At 44.4% G+C, this 22,052-nt stretch overlaps 2 protein-coding genes across 2 annotated transcripts in view; one reads left to right on the top strand and one right to left on the bottom strand.

Moving 5' to 3' along the window:
- Positions 1 to 16,990, top strand: part of T265_04614 (hypothetical protein) — a gene marked incomplete at both ends in the record, with an annotated part of 50,581 nt that extends 33,591 nt beyond the window's left edge. Inside the window, one exon of the mRNA XM_009169396.1 lies at positions 16,888 to 16,990. Coding sequence (XP_009167660.1) covers positions 16,888 to 16,990 — 103 coding nt within the window. The remainder of the gene's footprint in view (positions 1 to 16,887) is intronic.
- T265_04615 (hypothetical protein) overlaps positions 1 to 21,903 on the bottom strand; it is a gene marked incomplete at both ends in the record, with an annotated part of 23,644 nt that extends 1,741 nt beyond the window's left edge. The window contains one exon of the mRNA XM_009169397.1: positions 21,770 to 21,903. Coding sequence (XP_009167661.1) covers positions 21,770 to 21,903 — 134 coding nt within the window. The remainder of the gene's footprint in view (positions 1 to 21,769) is intronic.
- Between the last annotated feature and the right edge of the window lie 149 nt (positions 21,904 to 22,052).

Genomic DNA, 22,052 nt, shown 5'->3' with positions numbered 1-22,052 from the left:
CTTATGTTCTGCCTGAGCGCAAATCGTACCCAATTTGTGAAATACGCTCACTTGCCAAGAAGGTCACAACCGATCTTGAGCTATCGAAGAGATTCAACAAATTTGTGAGTAGCTTCTTTCAAGAAAGTATACAATAGCAACTGAAACATTAGGTGGCCTGTGTGCAGCACGTACCACACAAAGAACGAGGGATTCAGATGGTATATGTTGGAGTCAAACCAAATGGATGTGCAGATGAGTGTATTTCGCGATAACTGTCTTCACTCTGCAAGCCAATTTCGGAAGGTTCAACTGCATGAAACTTTATCTGGTCCAGCCCGCTTGATATATCCAGGAGCCAGCTTTGGCAATACATTGGGATCAGTACAGTTCTTCACGATTTGAAAGTGATGCTTAAGGGAATTTGTCGACATTTATTGACATTTGTTCAAGCCCTGTACGGCGCAGTTTGGACACCTGCTTTCTCTTTTTCCCTCTGCCTCTCTGTCTGTTTGGGCATCAACTTTGGGCCGAAGCGAATCCAAAATAGTTGTAGAGAAATGTACGAGCGTATGCAGGTTTTTTACAAAGTAAATTCACAGGCAGACCCTACGACTTGAGGGCTACCGCTCTATCCGACAGAAGTATGATAGAACTATTTGATAGAATTGACTCTCTTGGTCATTTTTGCACAAACCAACATGATTAGTGGCCATAATTATCTACCACCCCGTCATCTTTCACACACGATTCAAAACTTCAGACCACCGGTTAGATAACATGCTGACTTTAAAACCGCCTCTCCTCTTCACCATCCCAACAGGTCTAAACCAGGTACCAGGCGTTCGGTTGGTTGGGTAACATGTTATTCATCTCGAATCCCATGTGACATCACTTACTGTGGGCATCGGCGCAGTTTAATCCGTAAACGAATGTTAAGCCACCACCTCTATAGAAAGAACTGATTGATATCGGATTAAGAGTGTGGAGAAACCGTAAACATTCCAATCTTAAGACCCGTCACGAAGAGACTGGACCTTACCGCGGTGTGGCGGTTTGTGCGCCTCGGCGACCCGTTGAGCTATACTGGAGGGTACCGCGTGACCCTCGAGGGGTCTCTCCTACCAGATCGGTCGATGGTTATGGGTCTGACTAATACAGTCTTGGCCCCCCAGGTTGGGGGTTGGAGCATGTATGGCGACGTGTTCCGTAAAAATGGTAATGTACTTGCATTTCCAGACCAACATCACTGCCCTGCGGTTAGGATTTTGAGCCAACGGCCTTGGATGAGTACCCTAACCGTCCCCCTGTCTAGGTGTGGGCACTCTAGCAGTATCCCAGCCCTTGTACAACCATGACATACACAACTAACAATAATCTCATGCCACATCGGCCGTCGCGTGGTACCATCAGCCGGGTCGCCTCAATTGCTGTATACAGCAGAGCGGGTTAGCGAAAAAATGCTATTGCTGATGCCTCTCTTCTTGCACTTTCACGTTTTTGTCTTTCACCCTCCCCCATCTTAAATCAGCCTAGAACCAATAGACATGATGTCTCAGTTGCAGGACAAGTTGTGAGATCATTCACTAGACAGGTACGTCAGGAATAGCTGAATTTTCTTGTGAAGGAAAATCTTCGAGTTCCAACTGGAAGGCAGAAAGTCACACCTCTCCCGGTTGGGTTCGGGTATCCAAATCGATCTTCAATCTGTTAGCCTGATGGGATAACTTCAGACACAGGCGAGCACTTTATTATCGTCTGCACTGACGCTTGGTCTGGCCCAAGCTCACACCCAGCGTACGTCGCCCCAGTCGACCTCAACTAACTCCAGTCGTGCTTATCGATCGGTGTGGATTTTAACTGGCACTTGGGTGTGCATGCTAGATATCTTTGCCTGTCCGAGCCAGACAGCGCAGTCGACCTGGAGAGACACAATCATCGACCTTCCGTCACCATCATCACAACTTGACTTGGTAGCCTATAGATGTGGAGAAACAACCGTGGGAAGCAAATCCTAGTGAACCAGCTCGCTAAGTCATCCACTTCCTAATTTAAACATCCTTTGGAATCGATTCGGTAGGCCACTTTTTCCGTGCTACAGAGTCTGAATGGATGCGCACCCCAGCAGGAGGCTGTTGTCATTCACAGGCTAAGGGTCCTCCCAACCCGACTTACAGCATTGTCAATTTCAGGGTGAGTAAAAATGGCATTAGTTAAATGCAAAATTCTTTTGCAGTCTAATGGTCCTGAATGAGGGTCAGAAAAAATAACGTGGTGGCCATCACCGGCGCAGAGTCTAAAGTGGTTCAAGTTAAGTATTTTTTTGTTTCTCGAGTCACATGCGTTCTTCGTGTTTAAAAACAATCACATATCATCAGTTCAGCGACTCTTACATTTATGCTTTACTCTTCCGTATCCTCTAAAGACACTCTGCAGTGGAACGTCACTTTCGACTCACCTGAAAATGCTATCAAGAATTTCTCTTTTAAGTCCATCCCTTTAGACTAGAAATCAACTCTGATAAACGAACAATTTCGTTTAGTCTAATGAAGCCGATTCAGGTGATGATCCCCTCAGAACAGTCCCAACATTCGGTCTCTTCAGATGGTAACGAATGCATCTAGATATGCTTTCCCCCCAGGAGCGAAAATCCCAGAAACGAGAGGAAATGATCCTTCGCTTGGAGAAAAGAGTGACCTAAACCCAGGGGTGACTCCTTTTATGGAGCGTAACCCAGATGGCACAGAATAGCACGAGCTTGGCGGAATTACTCATGAGGAATTTTGGATCTTATAGTTACAAGATTTGACCGTCGGTACCAATCAATGCAAACATCACTTTATGACATTCAAATGTCAGGTGCCTTGATAACAAATCCATGATGTGATACCTGAAAATCTGTCCCTCACTGTTCGGCGGGAGTAAGAATAACGCTCACTTTGAAACCAGAATTGTGAGAAAATGTCAACCTTGCGATTTTACCGCAAGCCACAAAGAAAATGTCAAACCACTTGACAACTGAGGCCCGTTAAATTGTTGTAAGTGGCTAAGTTGTTGCTTTTTCGTCAAAAACAGATTTTCGATATAAATTCGATAAAAGTTACAACTGCTGATCGACTGTTTAGACTGATGGTCTCCCAGTTTGCCAATGAGTAAGTCAAATAACAAATGGCCAAAAGGTGAACCAGTTGGCACAAGTCTTATTCGCCAGTCAACTTTACACACGAAACTCTAATCGGTTGTTGAGACCGATAGCCTCCCAGTTGGCAAATAAGTAAGTCAAATAACAAATGGCCAAAAAGCGAGCCGATTGGCACAAGGCTTATTCGGCAGTCAGCTTTACACACGAAACTGAGGGTAAAAACAAATCTTACTTGCTAGACGGCAAGGTCGATGTACGAAAAACCAATACGGACGGAGCAAGTGTCCACAGCTGTTTCTCTTTACAACAAAAGTTCTTAAAGGGACACTACTCATAAAGTTGCTGAAAACTCTTGCTCGTCCGCAAGAACAAGAACAATATGTTTGGTTGTCACTATAGGAACTTGAACAGAGTTTTATTGTAAACAGGAGAAGAAACGTGTGTTTGCGAAGTTCCCTTTCACGGGGCGATTCGCACCTAAAGAGGTGCATCATTGTCATCAAACAACACCGAAGATAGTGACATCAGCTTTAGCGCTGTGTAAACACAAAGTTCATTTGCTTATGCTCAAGGATTTAAGGTGGAAAGGAAAGAGGAGTTAGTGAACCAGGGACCCAGTGCTGGCCTACCGTAATCATGCCGAAGTGTCTACATGTTCAAAGGCCCAACTGGACATTCTGGAAAGGAACTGATAGTACGAACACCACAGATATCGATTAGCCTCCATTTCATGCAGTGTCTCGAGACAAGGGCAGGGGTAACTGGGACACCATCCTTGAAGACGGACTGCAGGAATAGCCCCTAAACTCATTGTGATCTTTCGCGGTTGCAAAGGAACTGAACATTATCATGGTTTGTTTGCCTGTATGATGAGCTATAATGGATGGTTCCAACTTGATATCAGCAGGGTTTTCCCACTCCAGGTTGATCAGTGGATAGAGCTTTGACAACTACAGTCTCCTAGTCCCCCAGCTTGTGTATGGAAAATGAACGATGACTTATTCCTTAAAAATATACTTTGATCAGTGGTATGCCTGCACCCGCCCGCTGCCTTGCGGTCAGGTTTTGAGCCAAAGGCTTCGAATGAAGAACTTAATCGTGCTCAGTTCAAGATGTGAGCACCTAACATTATCCCAGGCCTCATACAGCTAGGAATGCACCCCGAACACGTGCCACAAGCACTAAAAACTCACTACAGAGGGCAGTTCTGGCTATCACTCAATGAAACCCGTTTGATTGGAAAGGCAGGTCTCCTAATCACGAGCAGTCTTTGAATGTGTACGCCCCAACCTGCGGATGCGTGAAGGTGACATAACGAACTTCATTACCCATGTTCGAACATTTGTTTTGAGGTGATCTAACCTGAAGTCACGTACCCGTTGTTTAAACCATCAAGACAATATTCTAGTGCAGATTTTTTGTTTGACCATTAGTCACATTGTTACAGTGTGTCGCTTGATTACCATCTGGTGGCATGAGTTGGTGATCACATTCACCTGACAGCATCCAGAGACTACACAAGCTCCCGATGAATACGCTCATTTGGTTTCCACGGAAGACTTGTCTGAAACCCAGCTGAATCTCCGGTTCATGATGTTCTTCAGTAACTGAATGTGCTGCATGAGACCCCCTCATGTTTCGTTTGGTAGACTGTTTGGACGCAACATACTACTTATAAGGTTGCTAAAGACTCTGACTTTCCACGACCGGTTTAGCCCTTCCACTTAGAACGTAACAGGTGTGCGCAGTCTCCAGTCTTCCCTTCAGTTGACCTTGTCTTCTACTTGAGCCCAAATTAGATGGAATGTGCTGAATATTCTGATTGGCACAATGTTTTGATTTACCCGAAAGTAGGCCATCCTAAACGGGAAATTGTTCGCTACTCAACTAAGACGTCCGTTAAAACCAAATCAGTTTGCAGGCAAAAGGTTGGGGGTGAATTTGGTCCAGTTTTTGTTCAACCGAAACATAAGATTGATAGTGGCTCGGGGGAGTGCGCCTATCTGATGAGGGAGAACCCGGGTCGTGGGCGTGGAACATTTTTCAGCAACCTTATAATTAGGGTGTCACGTCTAGACATATATGTAGTTATGGGAAATACTACTCGTTGCCTGCATTTCAGCCACCACCACCACCAAATATCGTAAAAATGAGGAAACTATCATCTTTGTTGCAATGATTAACAGTGACCACGCCATCACACAAACTCTCGTTTAGATGTGCACTGAATAGTGGTCCATCTGGTACGTTGCCTGATCTATTGATCCATCCATTTTTATCGATTATGTTATCCGCTTTTGGTTGAGTGATTTTTACTCACAAGACAGCAATGACTTCCTCTATGTTGTCTGTGGTCAGTTCTCATTATAGTGTACAAACGCAAGCGGTCATCTGCTCACCCCCTCCCCCATCCCCGCTCACAAAAGTCGGGTTAAGATTGAACACATCGCAATGGCAGCACACTAGAATGACGGGCTTTATGATTCACAACAGACGCCTCTCACGAACAATAAGAATGAGAAATTCAACAATTATAATTTCGATATCTGCGGGAAAGACAACTTCCCGCATCAGGTCACACCTGAGACCAAAGAGAACAGAGTTGGAAACGAACTATTTAGTAATGTACTACTCATAAGGTTGCTGAAAAACCATCGACAACCCACGACCGGTTTCGCCTTTTTTGGGGCTCATTAGGTAGACACAGTCCATGAGACCAAATTGCACGAAAACGAATTTGGTTTTTCGAGAGACTCACCTGGAACCCGGGTGAACCTTTCGTTTGTGATGTTTCCAGGCTATTTAGGTTATCTATTATTTGGGTTATTGAGGAACTATTTAGGTTACCGATGGTCGTAGGAGAAAGGCCATCAAAGTCTCGTCAAACAATTTATTGATTTCCTGTCCAGTGTGATTTCGTGAGGGCGTGACGAGTTGAAAATAAACAGAAAAGTAGCATTGGATGTGAACTTTAAACTCCAACTTGGCCGTCTTTCTTTGACCACATGGCAACAGAGTTATTTATACATATTTTCCACATATTCTGTAGGAATCAGACTACCGAATCCGAGTGAGTTGTTCAGTTGTTGTAACATCCTTCTAGGGGCATGGTTGTTATGCTACCAAATCAGGTATGGGGGCTGAGATACCGCAAGGTTGTCCAAATCTAGACGGAAGCAGTCCAAATCTGCAGGTAGGGTTCGAACCACGTACCATCTGGTCAGTGAATTTGCGCCTGAGCTGATTTGGACTCAGAATCGGGTGAGTGTTTTATCTATTTCAGCTGTCACAACAAAATTAGATGCCATAAATTGAAAGAGAAACAGGAACTAAAAGGTGAGTAGTTTCATCACCTGGCGAGGTGTTGTAATAGTCGACAATGCCTAGGTCATCACACGACTTCAGCTGTCACAACAAAATTAGATGCCACCTGGCGAGGTGTTGTGATAGTCGACAATGCCTAGGTCATCACACGAAATCCCTGAATTCGTTGCGCACGTCTTATCGACTCATTTGGTATCAATTCATTCGTTGCGCGTTTACTGTTCCCTCCTTCCTCCGCTGAGTGATTTTTTCACTCACACTCGAAGACGCGTTAGAAGCCGATCACTTACAACCGCTTTTCTCCTTCGACTTCTCACGAGTCTGATTGCCCATGTGTTGCTTCAAAAGCATATACTGCGGGATGGGAAGTGAGTTCCTGGCTAGATGAGATGTGCTTTAATGACCCCAGAGCAGAAACTATCCCAATCAACTTTAGTCTGAAAGGGAGACTTAACTGGATTGCAGCTCAATCTGTCGTTTCATATTTCAAGAATTCCACAAAGGAGAGATTCACTTAGGCCTCTGGTTAACGCCAGTCCAAGTTACGAGCAAGTGTATTGAATCCACTTACGCTTGAGATGAAAGCTCTGAGATGCATTCATTTATTGGTGCGACAGCGCGCTATCCACATGTGACCTAAATTCCTTTTCCAAAGGCATTATGGGGGGGGGTTGGTAGACATTCTATCGCTTAAAGCAGGAAATGAAAAAACCACATGTATTCCAGACGAAATTCTCCCATCGATGACATCATGAATATTTTCGAATTCAGAACTCTTACAGGTGGGTCACCTGAAATTGAGACTATGGGTAAAATCAACCATCGAAGCATGGTCCAATCGGGCTTCAGAGGATTCATTCTAGAGATTCCACCTCGTTTTTCCACTCAAAACTATTCTGCCGATGGACATGACTTGAAAATAATTTCACAGAAAGCCACCTATGAAGTGGGCTGCTCGTACCGTCACCAATGGAAGACGCCAGAACTCTGCCTTCATAAGTGTTGTACTTCAGTTTTCTTCACGAGCCCAATACCGGGTAGGGGGTAAACAGTCAAGCACACGTCCTAACTGCATTGTCATAGTTTAAGTAGAGACAACAAGAAGAGAATTTCTCGAACAGCGATGAAGTACGTTGACGGTCAAAATTCTACCATCAACTCTGCTACCCTGGCATTCTGGTGGAAATTTTGATATGCTTAAAAGATGTTCCCAGCGCTGAACAGTCTCAATCGGTGAAGCAGTACTACGCCAAACTTGTCACCCCTTAATTCAAGTGGACTTCAAAGTTATTGTGACCTAACCCCAACTTCGTCCTTCTGACAGCCAATGGATGCTAGTCACTTGACACGTGACCAACACAGAACTAAAATCCCTGAATTCGTTGCGCACGTCTTATCGACTCATTTGGTATCAATTCATTCGTTGCGCGTTTACTGTTCCCTCCTTCCTCCGCTGAGTGATTTTTTCACTCACACTCGAAGACGCGTTAGAAGCCGATCACTTACAACCGCTTTTCTCCTTCGACTTCTCACGAGTCTGATTGCCCATGTGTTGCTTCAAAAGCATATACTGCGGGATGGGAAGTGAGTTCCTGGCTAGATGAGATGTGCTTTAATGACCCCAGAGCAGAAACTATCCCAATCAACTTTAGTCTGAAAGGGAGACTTAACTGGATTGCAGCTCAATCTGTCGTTTCATATTTCAAGAATTCCACAAAGGAGAGATTCACTTAGGCCTCTGGTTAACGCCAGTCCAAGTTACGAGCAAGTGTATTGAATCCACTTACGCTTGAGATGAAAGCTCTGAGATGCATTCATTTATTGGTGCGACAGCGCGCTATCCACATGTGACCTAAATTCCTTTTCCAAAGGCATTATGGGGGGGGGGTTGGTAGACATTCTATCGCTTAAAGCAGGAAATGAAAAAACCACATGTATTCCAGACGAAATTCTCCCATCGATGACATCATGAATATTTTCGAATTCAGAACTCTTACAGGTGGGTCACCTGAAATTGAGACTATGGGTAAAATCAACCATCGAAGCATGGTCCAATCGGGCTTCAGAGGATTCATTCTAGAGATTCCACCTCGTTTTTCCACTCAAAACTATTCTGCCGATGGACATGACTTGAAAATAATTTCACAGAAAGCCACCTATGAAGTGGGCTGCTCGTACCGTCACCAATGGAAGACGCCAGAACTCTGCCTTCATAAGTGTTGTACTTCAGTTTTCTTCACGAGCCCAATACCGGGTAGGGGGTAAACAGTCAAGCACACGTCCTAACTGCATTGTCATAGTTTAAGTAGAGACAACAAGAAGAGAATTTCTCGAACAGCGATGAAGTACGTTGACGGTCAAAATTCTACCATCAACTCTGCTACCCTGGCATTCTGGTGGAAATTTTGATATGCTTAAAAGATGTTCCCAGCGCTGAACAGTCTCAATCGGTGAAGCAGTACTACGCCAAACTTGTCACCCCTTAATTCAAGTGGACTTCAAAGTTATTGTGACCTAACCCCAACTTCGTCCTTCTGACAGCCAATGGATGCTAGTCACTTGACACGTGACCAACACAGAACTAAAACAAGACACGGACCGTGCGCCTTCACGCACTGACTGGGGTCTGTGCCTATCCATCCGCATCAGCTGATGTTACCCCAACCCAGAATGCAACCGGTTGCAGGACTTAGCACTGCGTCAGTGTCTCACGCACTTAGTGCCAACCGAGGATTCCCACATATGTGACGACTCCGGTACCTAGTTTATCTACTCCACACGGGTTTGAATTACTCACTGCGTGTGATGTCGCCACTGATTGACTGTGACCGAGCGCCTCGTCACTGAAATCGGGCGTGCAGTACTAAATTTCTCCAAATTTGGTGGAAAACTGAAGTAACAAGATAGCCGGATTAACGCAAAGTAAGCCAAACGTACATTCACCTGTTAAAAAACAACAGTCAAGTCGACTAAATTCTATTAAGCTTTCTGCCTCTGGGACACTCTGGAGACCGCATTGTCCTGGATCGTTTGTTTGGAAACACCTAGTGAGCTGACAAGATTGCTTCATTTCAGTAGTTCCCAGCTTGAGAGGCGATAAACGTTCGGCGGGAAGCGGTGTAATTTTGCTGTTTAGAATTATTCTGACGTAAAAACGACCGATTCAAAACATGTTTACGGAGAAAATACTCAGTAAATCTGACTGGGATGTGAACATCAAGATGACGAGTGAAATAACTTGCCCTCTGAAATAGAATTAACGTCCAAATCGTATAAATTACAAGAGTACCGCTCATTTATATGTGTTACTCGACTCCATCCCTTTCAATCAAGATTATGAAGTAAGGGAACATGGATCTTTCAGACTCGCCTAGTCCTTCTTCGCATGCTACTGAGCCGTTTGTCCAACGGGAGTCTCATGTGTGAACCACTAAGGTGCGCTATTTTGTATCGCAAAGTGATACAAAGCATTAGTGTTCGGTGTAAGATGAGTCTGGAGTTTATGTGACAAGTCTCCACACACTTTCAACTTCTACCTAAAAGACGTGTATCTGTCTAACTCAACCCGGAGTCGTGATACTCAGGGTGACTTTAGTCCCAAAACTACCGGTGGTGTTATATGTCCTTGGGTCAGCGGAATGATACTTTGTTGTTATGGCGTTCGTTTCCTTGCAGCTCCTGCTTATCATGCACACACACATGCACAAAAACTACTGCTTTCGTTGCACACCTATTTCAGTTTCGCCTTCGTCAGGGAGAAATGGATGTTTTCGGAGGCATTCAAATGTGTCCACCTGTAAATTGTGCATGACCACTTTGAGACTTCGACGTCTATTTTAGATCTGAAACTCCCAAAACGTTGTAAGCTTTGGTCCATCACAATCCCGTATCATTTTCGGCGCCAGTACAATTACTGAGGTTGGTTCGTGCATTGACCTCATCTGTCACACTATAATCAAAACTAATACAACTTCGAATGTATATAAAATGCTGCACCACAATACCTCCCCAACGGGATCGGAAAAATACCTGCAATTTTATATAAGCTTTGTTCTACCTCTGGGGATTACCACGGCCAACCAAAACTATCCCCCTCTCCCCTGCAGAAGTGTCCAGCAACCGTTGGTTACACCAAATGCACAAATGTTTTGCGCTCTACTATCGTTAGTGTTGTGGAGGGATGCATTTGATATACAACACTTTTTCATATTTGATTAGCCCGACAAGGGAATCGAAAAACGGAGAAATTTGGCAACAAGTGTAGCATCATATCTTGTGTATGACGGGCACACCGTCATACATTTGCTGTCTCGCACAGATGCGCAACGCTCAAGAAAGCATCTGGACGGATGAAACGTAGGGGATATCCTCCGGCAAGGAAGAGGAACCGCAAAAACGTGAGTAACATGAGCGAAAACACCAATTTGAAAATAAATTTGGTTTTTCGAGAGACTCACCTGGAACCAAGCTGAATTTCTCGTTTGTGATGTTCTCAGGCAACCGAATGTGATGCACCAGGCCGTCTCATGTTTCAGTCGTTACGATGTTCGGGATATCGAGATACATATATATTCGTAATGTACTACTCATAAATTTGCTGAAAATCCGTCGACAACCCACGACCGGTTTCGCCCCTTTTGGGGATCATCAGGTAGGCGCAGTCCCGGGGTTTCTGTCAACCTTATGTTCCACTTGAAACCAAATTGTACGAAATTGGCGAATATACACTCATCTGCAAACTAATTTGGTTTTTCGAGTGACTCACCAGCTGAATCTTTCGCTTATGATGCTATTAAGCAACTGAACGTGTTGCCAAATTACGCCTTATGTTTCAGTTGATACGATAGATGAGATATCGGTATACATCATAAACGAGGGATTCAGCTTAACTGCAGGTGAGTCTCCCGTCAAAACCAAACTGATTTGCAAATGAGTGTATTTTGCTAATTTCGTGCAATTTGGTTTCAAGTAGAACACAAGGTTAACGGAAACTTAGACACTATGCCTGATCAACCCCAAGAATGGCGAAACCTATCGTGGGCCGTCGAGGCGCTTCAACGATCTTACGAGTAGTGCATTACGTCCATACAACGAGTAAAACAAGCTTTATTTTTTTAAAAAAGAGATCATGATAACGTTGGTGTTGCCCCACTGTCTTAACCCACTGTTTCTCAAACATTTGAAAAGTGGTCCAAAATCAGCCTGCGTTTTCATGCAAATCTTGTAAACGTTCGTAGCTCTAAAATGCTTCTGTCGCCACAAACGCAGTGTTATTGAATTCGCCTGAATTGTCTCACAGACGGAAATTTTCAACTAATAAATATTTAGGTAGGGCTTTAAATGAGTATAGATTTCATTTTCACATCACTCTTGCTTTAACAGTCTTCATTCAGTCCTGAGGCAATTGTTCTTGTGCGTCTCCGTGCTCGCCTTGCACCTCAGATGTTTAGGGTTGAAATTCCGGCAGGGCCAAGAATACCCATTGCAGACGAGCTGTTCAACTGGACGTGATCTGAATGTAGTGTTTAATATCATCTTGGTGAAGATGTAGTTGAACTCCGGAAATCTTGAAAATTGGGCTTTCTCTCTCATACAGGTTGCTCATCAACGGGACCTGTCTACATCTCGACGCTTCGAGTTGCTGAGGTTTTCTGGATCGTCGTTACTGTTGCCATCCGAGTCTTGGTAATTATCCGGTCATCTGTGAGCATCAGTTAGCACCAGAACTACCTGGTCGTCAGTTTTGACCCTAATGGTTGATTTTTGAGCACAATTAGTTCTCAAATCGTTGCACAGCTTCACGAGAAGTTTGTGTTCCTCCTTGTTTTTCAAATTATTTTGGTAGTGCATGCAGTGTGCATGCCTCACTTTGACACATTTATGCGGAAAATGCATCAATTATAGTCACGTTTGACAGCAGTTTCCAACCTAGCAAAATGCGAATGAATGTAGTGCAAACTTCACCCACGGCGCACTTTTGAGAGCTGTACATAGGCGATGGACCTGCTGTGAAACCTCCACACGGCCTGAAAAACTCAAAACGCGTAATCGATGGTCGCCATAGCGCCAGCTAGCCGTCCGCTGTCTCACCACACTCATGCGATAGAGTGACAAAGACCACAACGCGCGTAGCTAATCCTCGAATTGTGGCACCGTGGCTTCTGCTGCGTTGGTCCTCTTTACTCCTAATCCTCGAATTGTGGCACCGTGGCTTCTGCTGCGTTGTGCCGACGCGCTATTCCAAGCCGAATGTCTGGGAGATCGGTGATCCTCACCACCCGGACTTTGTTAGTTGAGACGCATCTACCCTGCGTGAGATGCTCTGCACCCATAGGTATCTGTCGCACTGGGTTGAACAAGTGACCATCCGTGCGAAATCCAACGAAGACAGTCAACCAACCCGGCTTAGTTATCTCTCACCATGCACCGTAACTTCTACTTACAATCTTCGCAGTCAGTTGCTGTCACGTTTGGTGTAGGGGGGATTCGCACTAACGCCTGACTAATTTGCAAATGAATGCAGTTCATCGCCTGCGTAAAATTTGGTGTTCAAGTAGAACATGTTGTTTTGATAAACTCAGGTAATGGGTCTCAAGTAGCGCAAACAATCTAATGGGCAATCGAAGAGAGTACAGCAGTGCTGCGCCAAGGAATTGTGGTGTATACTATCCACAAAGCGTGCACATCGCGACAAACACATCAGTTGTCTTTAAGCTGGACGCTAACCTGTTGGACGAAAGCTGGGATTTGGGATTCAGGGGACCAGGACGGAATTTCTCATTATGATAGAGCTGAGCACGTACTGAGGATCCAAACTGTAGTAGCCGTTCTAGAATGCGGTGGGATGTAACGACTCGTTGGCTGACCCAGAGTTTCCACCGTAGAACTGTCAGTGGGTGGGTGTATACATTGTAAATACCAATTTTGCTCCCAACATAAAGCTAATATCCAAACTTTGTCACCTTTATGAGATGCTTTCACCACGACTTCTTTTAACTGTACGCAAGCTACTTCCATGTCCAAATTAGAGCATTCTTGGAAAGTACTGCCTTCTGCATTTAGTCCTTGCTTCTGTGATGTTTCTGCCATGAGTAGCCCCTTCTCAGATATGTGACGGTCATGGTAGTGTTAGAACCAATTTTCTCCTGTTCATTACAGTACCGGACAGGTTGTATGGTTGTTAGCCTGCAGTCTCTGTTATAAACCGTTAAAAACTGGCCAACCCTCGTATCGGCCAAATTCACGAGATACACAAATTTGCACATCAGTATGGTTTTAACAGGAGACTCAACTGAATCCTGGACGAATCTCCTATAGGTAATATTCTTCAACAAAATGTTCCACACAAGGTCCGCCTCACGTTTCAGTTGATACGATTTCGAGGTATCGCAGTAAATTTTCTTGACTGCTCCTAAGGCTACTGAAGACCGTTCGACAGACTACGACCGGTTTCGCCTTTCTCTGGGCTCATCAGGTCGATGAATTCCCAGGGTTTCCATCCACTCTGTGTTCTGTTTGAACCCAAATACAATAATCTGTATATTAATTTGACTCTTCAAGTGATCAGTCAATTCGGTGGCCTGTGTGTGCGGTTTCGCCGGAGAATGTCACTCTAGAGCACGAGAAAGTGTTAAGTTAAAATGCGCTAATGTTTCAAGTTCTGTCACCCTGGCTTTGACCTCTCCAGTATGTTAGCGATGCTTTCTCATCCTTTAGTTCACCGCAAATTTCACGCTTCAAAATTACAAACAGGTCTCGCAAACTTTCAATTTCTGACGCACGGCCTCTTGTCACTTTTTTCAACACCAGAGAAAGCAGCATTTTTTCAAGTGAAAATGTACACGCGGAACTTTGAGCGATGATCAAAAGCTACACTTTTCTAGTCAAGTCAGTTTGAACATTGCTCTCCTCACCCCTTAAGCTCTGGTCTCAGCCGAGTGCTCTGAAAAAAAGCAGCCTGTTTTGGGCTCATGACCATTTTTGTAGACTCTCCCCCTATGGGGTCTTATTATCTCAGCCTCAGCTAGAATGAATTAGGATGAGTCATACACTCGAGATAAAAATAACCAGTGGTATCGTTTTAGGCAAGCCTGTTAGCCGCCTGTCTGAAAACCGGGTCGATTGACTGGGCTGAATGACTGGCTTGACTAAATGAGCCGTGGTGAATGAAGTCAGTACTGTCGATCGTGATTACATAGACGGTTTGATACATCCCCAACTGTAACGGATGCTGAAAGATGGAGCTGATGGTGCTTGGAAGGTCACAAAACCGTAGAGAAAACGCGATATTAATGGGGCCAACAAGACCCATATAAAAGGAAACTTTCTTTTGGCTGTGCGGATATAGCCGATGTGATAATACTATCTCCATCGAGTGCCAATCGATAAAATGTTGAGAAAGGAAGCAGATTTGCCGCCGAATGCGTTTTTTGGTTCTCCTGTGGTTGTTACAGCGATCGAGTAGAAAAGGATAAAAGGTATGAATCCAATGGGGAGCTCGAACTGATCTGGCAACGGCACATCAACAAACAAAAGTCAGTTCTTTACCAATGTGGCTGGTAAACATGGCCCCCTCGCTAGTCAGAAGAGGCAATGGATACGCAGAGTAGCCTAACGAATGCATACCGTCCTGTATCGCCCCAGAAGCTAAGCTAGAGCGACTGACATCCGTTTTCCACCAATTTCCGGTCTACACCAACGGACAGTACCTCAACATTGCACGGCATTCGGCTTCATGTGGGTATGTTGCGCAGTTGTTCGGCGGTTCACAACCGGCTTCAGAAATGCAAGTCACTTAAGGGCTAAGGGTCACACGCTGATAGACCCAACCTACGACCCAACCTCATCATTTACAGCAAAATACAAGGAAGCCTATGGAGAATTTCGTTGAAAGTGATCAGTCAATTCGGTGGCCTGTGTGTGCGGTTTCGCCGGAGAATGTCACTCTAGAGCACGAGAAAGTGTTAAGTTAAAATGCGCTAATGTTTCAAGTTCTGTCACCCTGGCTTTGACCTCTCCAGTATGTTAGCGATGCTTTCTCATCCTTTAGTTCACCGCAAATTTCACGCTTCAAAATTACAAACAGGTCTCGCAAACTTTCAATTTCTGACGCACGGCCTCTTGTCACTTTTTTCAACACCAGAGAAAGCAGCATTTTTTCAAGTGAAAATGTACACGCGAAACTTTGAGCGATGATCAAAAGCTACACTTTTCTAGTCAAGTCAGTTTGAACATTGCTCTCCTCACCCCTTAAGCTCTGGTCTCAGCCGAGTGCTTTGAAAAAAAGCAGCCTGCACATTGCTCTACCCCTTAAGCTCTGGTCTCAGCCGAGTGCTTTGAAAAAAAGCAGCCTGCTTTGGGCTCATGACCATTTTTGTAGACTCTCTCTCTATGGGGTCTTATTATCTCAGCCTCAGCTAGAATGAATTAGGATGAGTCATACACTCGAGATAAAAATAACCAGTGGTATCGTTTTAGGCAAGCCTGTTAGCCGCCTGTCTGAAAACCGGGTCGATTGACTGGGCTGAATGACTGGCTTGACTAAATGAGCCGTGGTGAATGAAGTCAGTACTGTCGATCGTGATTACACAGATGGTTTGATACATCCCCAACTGTAACGGATGCTGAAAGATGGAGCTGATGGTGCTTGGAAGGTCACAAAACCGTAGAGAAAACGCGATATTAATGGGGCCAACAAGACCCATATAAAAGGAAACTTTCTTTTGGCTGTGCGGATATAGCCGATGTGATAATACTATCTCCATCGAGTGCCAATCGATAAAATGTTGAGAAAGGAAGCAGATTTGGCGCCGAATGCGTTTTTTGGTTCTCCTGTGGTTGTTACAGCGATCGAGTAGAAAAGGATAAAAGGTATGAATCCAATGGGGAGCTCGAACTGATCTGGCAACGGCACATCAACAAACAAAAGTCAGTTCTTTACCAATGTGGCTGGTAAACATGGCCCCCTCGCTAGTCAGAAGAGGCAATGGATACGCAGAGTAGCCTAACGAATGCATACCGTCCTGTATCGCCCCAGAAGGTAAGCTAGAGCGACTGACATCCGTTTTCCACCAATTTCCGGTCTACACCAACGGACAGTACCTCAACATTGCACGGCATTCGGCTTCATGTGGGTATGTTGCGCAGTTGTTCGGCGGTTCACAACCGGCTTCAGAAATGCAAGTCACTTAAGGGCTAAGGGTCACACGCTGATAGACCCAACCTACGACCCAACCTCATCATTTACAGCAAAATACAAGGAAGCCTATGGAGAATTTCGTTGAATTCACAGCTACAGACCACAAGAATGAAAGAATACTGGGCGCATAAAATTCGTTGGTGGTGATCACTCTGTTCCAGCTGCAAAACGCTTACACATTCATTAGCCCCACAGCGAAGGCGATCATATCGTCGACTTCAGGTGACTGCTTTTTCCTTTTCAGAGATCCCAGCTCTCGGAACAGGGAACCAGGGCCTTTCGGAATCGCTTCAATAGGAGATGATAGCAGAGCAGTTTTGACGCAAAGAATCAAAGAAGCTCACTGAAACAGTAGATACCGTTCATCGTGTGACTGAGACCTGGCTGACGCCGAATGCAATGTGCGTTGCACCCTGTTAAACTGGTAAAACTGCCCTACCGTGTGTCAAGAAAATTAATAAATCAATAAGGGGTTTGAGACTTTGTGAAAGCAGATGTCAAACCAGCAGTACAACTGGAATGAAGTATAAACGCGACTGAGTCTCTTTTCAATGGTGGAATGCATCAATACTCCTTTTGATTAAATCTAATCCAAGATCCAACGAATACCACAGCTCGAAGAAAACTCATAGGCGTCAGGACTAGGCTTGCAATACAGCCACGGGTTTCAAACAGTGGGTATTGAAATAAACGAATGAAAGTCTTTGGGTATTTTGCGAGCGGACAAGTCAGGATCTCCTCGAACGAAAAAGACGACCGAACAGGAAGAAAAGTCTGCCACTGTCTCTATGCACAAACACATAACACGATTGGCTTGGCCAGCATGAATTTGATTTGTACGATTCGCTTCTTTCAAGGTAACTTGAACGTCTACAGCCGACCAAAACTACCAATGGACGCAATAAGTTGCGAAATAAAATAACCATGTGGTGAGAACCATGTGTGAGAACAGAACAGAACAGAACTTATCCACCTAATGTGGACAATTCGTAGGATGAAAGATGGCCCTCAAAAGTTCCACAGTTCAGCCATAATTTCGTCCCGTAAAGTGAAGGCCAGTTGGAAAAGGATCGACTACTACCGTGAACCTTCTTTCGTGTACAACAGGCATCAGTTCAGTTTGTAACATGCCAAGTTCACAATATGGACGAAGATGCTCCTGAAGTACTGTGTAGATTTTGGAGAAGCTGAAATCCATGGCACGAAGCCAGTACAATAGGGATATCGCGAATGGAATCAACAGCCTGAAGAACTGTTAGGTAAGCGAGAATGGGTTTCAAGTAGAACATAAGGTTGACGGAAACTCGGAGACCACGCCTACCTGATGAGCTCGAAGAAGGGCGAAACCGGTCGTGGGCTGTCGAGGAGTTTTCAGCACCTTATGAGTAGTGAGTGCATTACAAAAGCTGTCAGATAACTTAAGCAAAGCACTCTGTGCAGACAACAAAAGATCACCCTGCGCAATCTCGGCCTACCGGGGGAATTTGTATATGCTCGGGTGCGAATCTAATCAACTATATTTCCTATTACGATACGGGACCGAAACAACGTTGAGGTCTTGTCATCTCACATCCGCTCAAAATCACCTTGCAATTTTTCAGTGACGTACATCTCCTTACTTATTCACTTCAACCCGCCATTGTTAGTATGCGGCTGCTCAGGACTGGCTTCATTTTATTAGCGTACATTGAACACTGATGTCATGCTGTCAATGATGATGATGGTGATGATGATGATGACTGACTACGGTTTTCACTTCCGTGGTGTCTGGCAGAGGTTTGAATACAAGTGTTTGAGAAAAATATTTCTTACTGACATCCACCGTAAGTCTAAGATGAAAAACTCCAAGCAGCTAGCAAAAGGGATTTGATTTTACGAATTTCAGCTGCATTGGTAAAATCCCAAAACCCCATGATTGCAGGCATATCATGTGGTCGTCTTGGTGAAGGCGTTTCTGGTTTGACGCAACATGAAAAACAACCCAAATATTGTGGTGTGTTGATTTGTACTGCTTTCATTCTTGCATGTGTATAAAGCCTGTACACCGGGTACACCATATGCCGATTTATTTGACACGTTTAAATGGCATTTTCTGCGCATAGTCTTTCAAATCAAATAAGCAAATTCAACCTGTGAGGATCAACCGCCGATGAAATCGAACTCAATGCCATGGAAAAAATAATCTTCAACCTTTGGAGACAAATGACCGAAATTCACATCTGCCAAACAACTTGTTCAAAGGAAAGGACGCGCAAATTTCCTCAGCCGTGATAGAATTCAGGTCAGTATGAAAAACTGCTATCTGCATTTCAGATCTGGTCCTCGATACAAAGACTACCAAGGTCATAAAGCGGAGAAGTGCTTGAATAACGATGATGGGGTATTCATTTGTCTCAACATTCGATCCTTTCCTCATTCCCAAATGTGGCAGATGGGGCAGTTTTCCTACGCAGAACATTCGATCATCAAACGTAACAGTCGCTTAAATAATGCTGCATGTTGAGTGATACCGCTGCTGTTTCTCTCTCCCCTTCTCCCACTGATTTTGCAGTATTCACTCGTGTTCTTTTTTGCTATCATACATAATAGAGCATCCTAATGGACAACTTTATAGTGCATAAGTCTGCAGTTCCAGTGTCAGCGTCGGCGACTGCTATCTGAATTGTGTTGAAAAAGACCCTCCTTTCAACGAGATCCAGTTGCAAAGAAAAGTGAGCGATCCCCATAAAAACGCACAAAGCCAGAACGAAAAAACTGTATTTCGTTACAACAACCAAGTGCTTTCAAAGTCCGAGCGGTCGGACTCACGAATATCTCTTGGTTGTGACAACAAAAGTGAGTAGGATAGATATAGTCAGCTCTGTGATTAAATATGTGCACCAAGATCGTCCTGACCGATGGATTTGCTCAAAAGATGGACAGTAGAGTTAGTCTTGTCATAAAATCCTCCCATACAATGACCACCTCCTCATAAAGACCGTTTATCAGTTTCACAATTTGTTCTACGGAAACCATTTCCAGACACCAAGAAATTGTGTAGTAGATGTCCTTTATCCGCTAAAACATGTTTGTGCGAATATTTATTGACGCATGATTCAGCTGATGTGAAAGTACCAGTATCTCCTCAACATCATTTCAGAATAAAAATTGGGCCATCATGCTACCCCCATTTCCTCTTTATTCCTGAATGGATGATATTAAAGGCAGTTGTTTCCAATAGGAAACTCTCACGTGGAAAGGCTACAGGATATGATCAAAACGGAGCACTGAAAAGGAGAATCTACATGGAAAATGTACGTGCTGCAGATGCCTTCCATAAAATTTTGCTACACTTGTCACCTCGCTATGTGCTCATAAACAGTGTGTTAATATTATGTCTGTCATGACCATCCACACGTAAATCGTGAAGGTGACTAGCCATTGTTAACACATGACATCACCTTTTTCTTCAAAATGACGAGAACGCAGCTACTGCCATTTTATGTGAGAACAGGTTAGATATATCGGTTTGCTTAGGAAATTGTCGCATTTCCTGTCGAGCCTCCCAAGTCGAAGTAGCTGGGGTGCGTAACTTTATGACGTTCTCATTGGCTGGTGTATACACTGTCGATTTCCTCTTTATTCCTGAATGGATGATATTAAAGGCAGTTGTTTCCAATAGGAAACTCTCACGTGGAAAGGCTACAGGATATGATCAAAACGGAGCACTGAAAAAAAGGAGAATCTACATGGAAATAGATAATTCCAGATATAAACTACTTTTCGCATTCCCGAAGGAATGACTGTAAATTCAAAATACATCCTAAAGTGTTATGATATTGTTTTAGCTAACTGAAAGATTTCGGCAACATGCTATCTTCAAATCTTGAACGTGTTGCGGTTCCCGCAAGAAATAAACCCCTGGGTTGGATTTGCTAGGAGCCAGTGGATGTCGGCTTTCCCGGATAGCCTTCCGGGAGTATCATATTACTTCCCACGTGTGACCAAGCTTGAAGTGTAATCGTCCTGCGTTATCTATTTTGACGAAAGAACAATCTGACGACTTGCTGAGGTTTCACAGGTATGGATCACAATCTCCACCGGATTCGTGCTTCTTGAGCTACTTACAATGCCTTCGCCATTTGGATGTATTTCCCTGACCTTCCTCAAAGATTAGCATCTGATCTATATTTGATATCTTTTGCACTGCATCTCAGAGAAACCGCCTGGTAACATTGGACCAGCTTGTGGGCATCAGTGAAAGTTTTTCGGTATTAACTCCTTTCGAATAGTTCATTCTTGACCCGTGTACTTAGCGACCGAAACACGCTTCCCCAGTTGGTTGTTTCTGCTTCCGCTGTGACATATTCCTAATGTTTTGTTCGAATCCCGATAGGAGTCACTATGTTCGCCATTATTCCCGATATGCTGGATTATTGTCCCTCTGCCCCCGGGCCCAAGGTACTGATCCGAGTTGTGACAGATCTGTTAAAGGTCTTCCTAATTGCTCTCTACACGCCTGACTTCCAAGTAATGTTTACAAGATAAACCATCTTTTCTAGATAAGTTATCTGTCATCACTGGCCACTCATTGTTGAATAATTAAAACTGTGGTTCGTGAACCTACGACCGAAGGTGCCCTTCACAAAGTAGAAACGCACATATCTCATTCACCTGTGTGTAGCAGCTTCATCTGCGGTGCTGCACACAAGAAGTAGGAGAGGCTTGTCGGCCCTGCGCACGATGTCGCAATCCGTCCATAACCTAGTTCCAGCCCTGGCATCATGTTCCAACTAGAAAGCTGTCACCAAATCTGCGTGTACTCTTTCGTATTGCCGCAAACGACATCGGGGGCTGACCGTACGAAGAGACATTTGGCCCGGGCGCCCACAGCAGGGAGGACTTTGATTGGTTGAGCACCGATAGGCCAATAGACTGGGAGTCCGAGCCAGTGTCACGTTTATGTCGTTCAGGCCATGGGGAGTCAATTAAGTTCGATGCGCCTGAAATTGAAAACAGGGGTATCATCATTTCTAATAATTAACGGCAGAAGGGCATAAAACAAAATTTTTCGCATTCTATAGGTATTAAATATTATTTTGAGTACTATTGCTCGTTATTATTTGGAAAATTTTATTCAAACTTACATTCTTCGAATGATTGTACCCCCACCGTTTCCATATCCCTGGTCCACCCACGCATAGTAGCCCATTGATTTAGGAGAGAGCCAGTGAAGCTTTATTTCGTTTTGGACCTTCTCGCCGTAGCCGCTGGTAGTCATGGTGAGTGCCGTCCTCTTTTGGTGTTAGGGTATCGGGGCTACTGCCAGTCGCTGACCTTCCTTTCTTTGGATTCAGGCTGGACTCAACCTACAGTCGACCGACCGCGTTGATAGATTTGTCGCGGAGACGGCTCTTGTTCCCACTGCAT

Source organism: Opisthorchis viverrini (genome assembly GCF_000715545.1).
Source record: "Opisthorchis viverrini unplaced genomic scaffold opera_v5_78, whole genome shotgun sequence".
Lineage (NCBI taxonomy): Eukaryota > Metazoa > Platyhelminthes > Trematoda > Opisthorchiida > Opisthorchiidae > Opisthorchis > Opisthorchis viverrini.
This window is presented reverse-complemented; position numbering and strand designations above follow the sequence as displayed.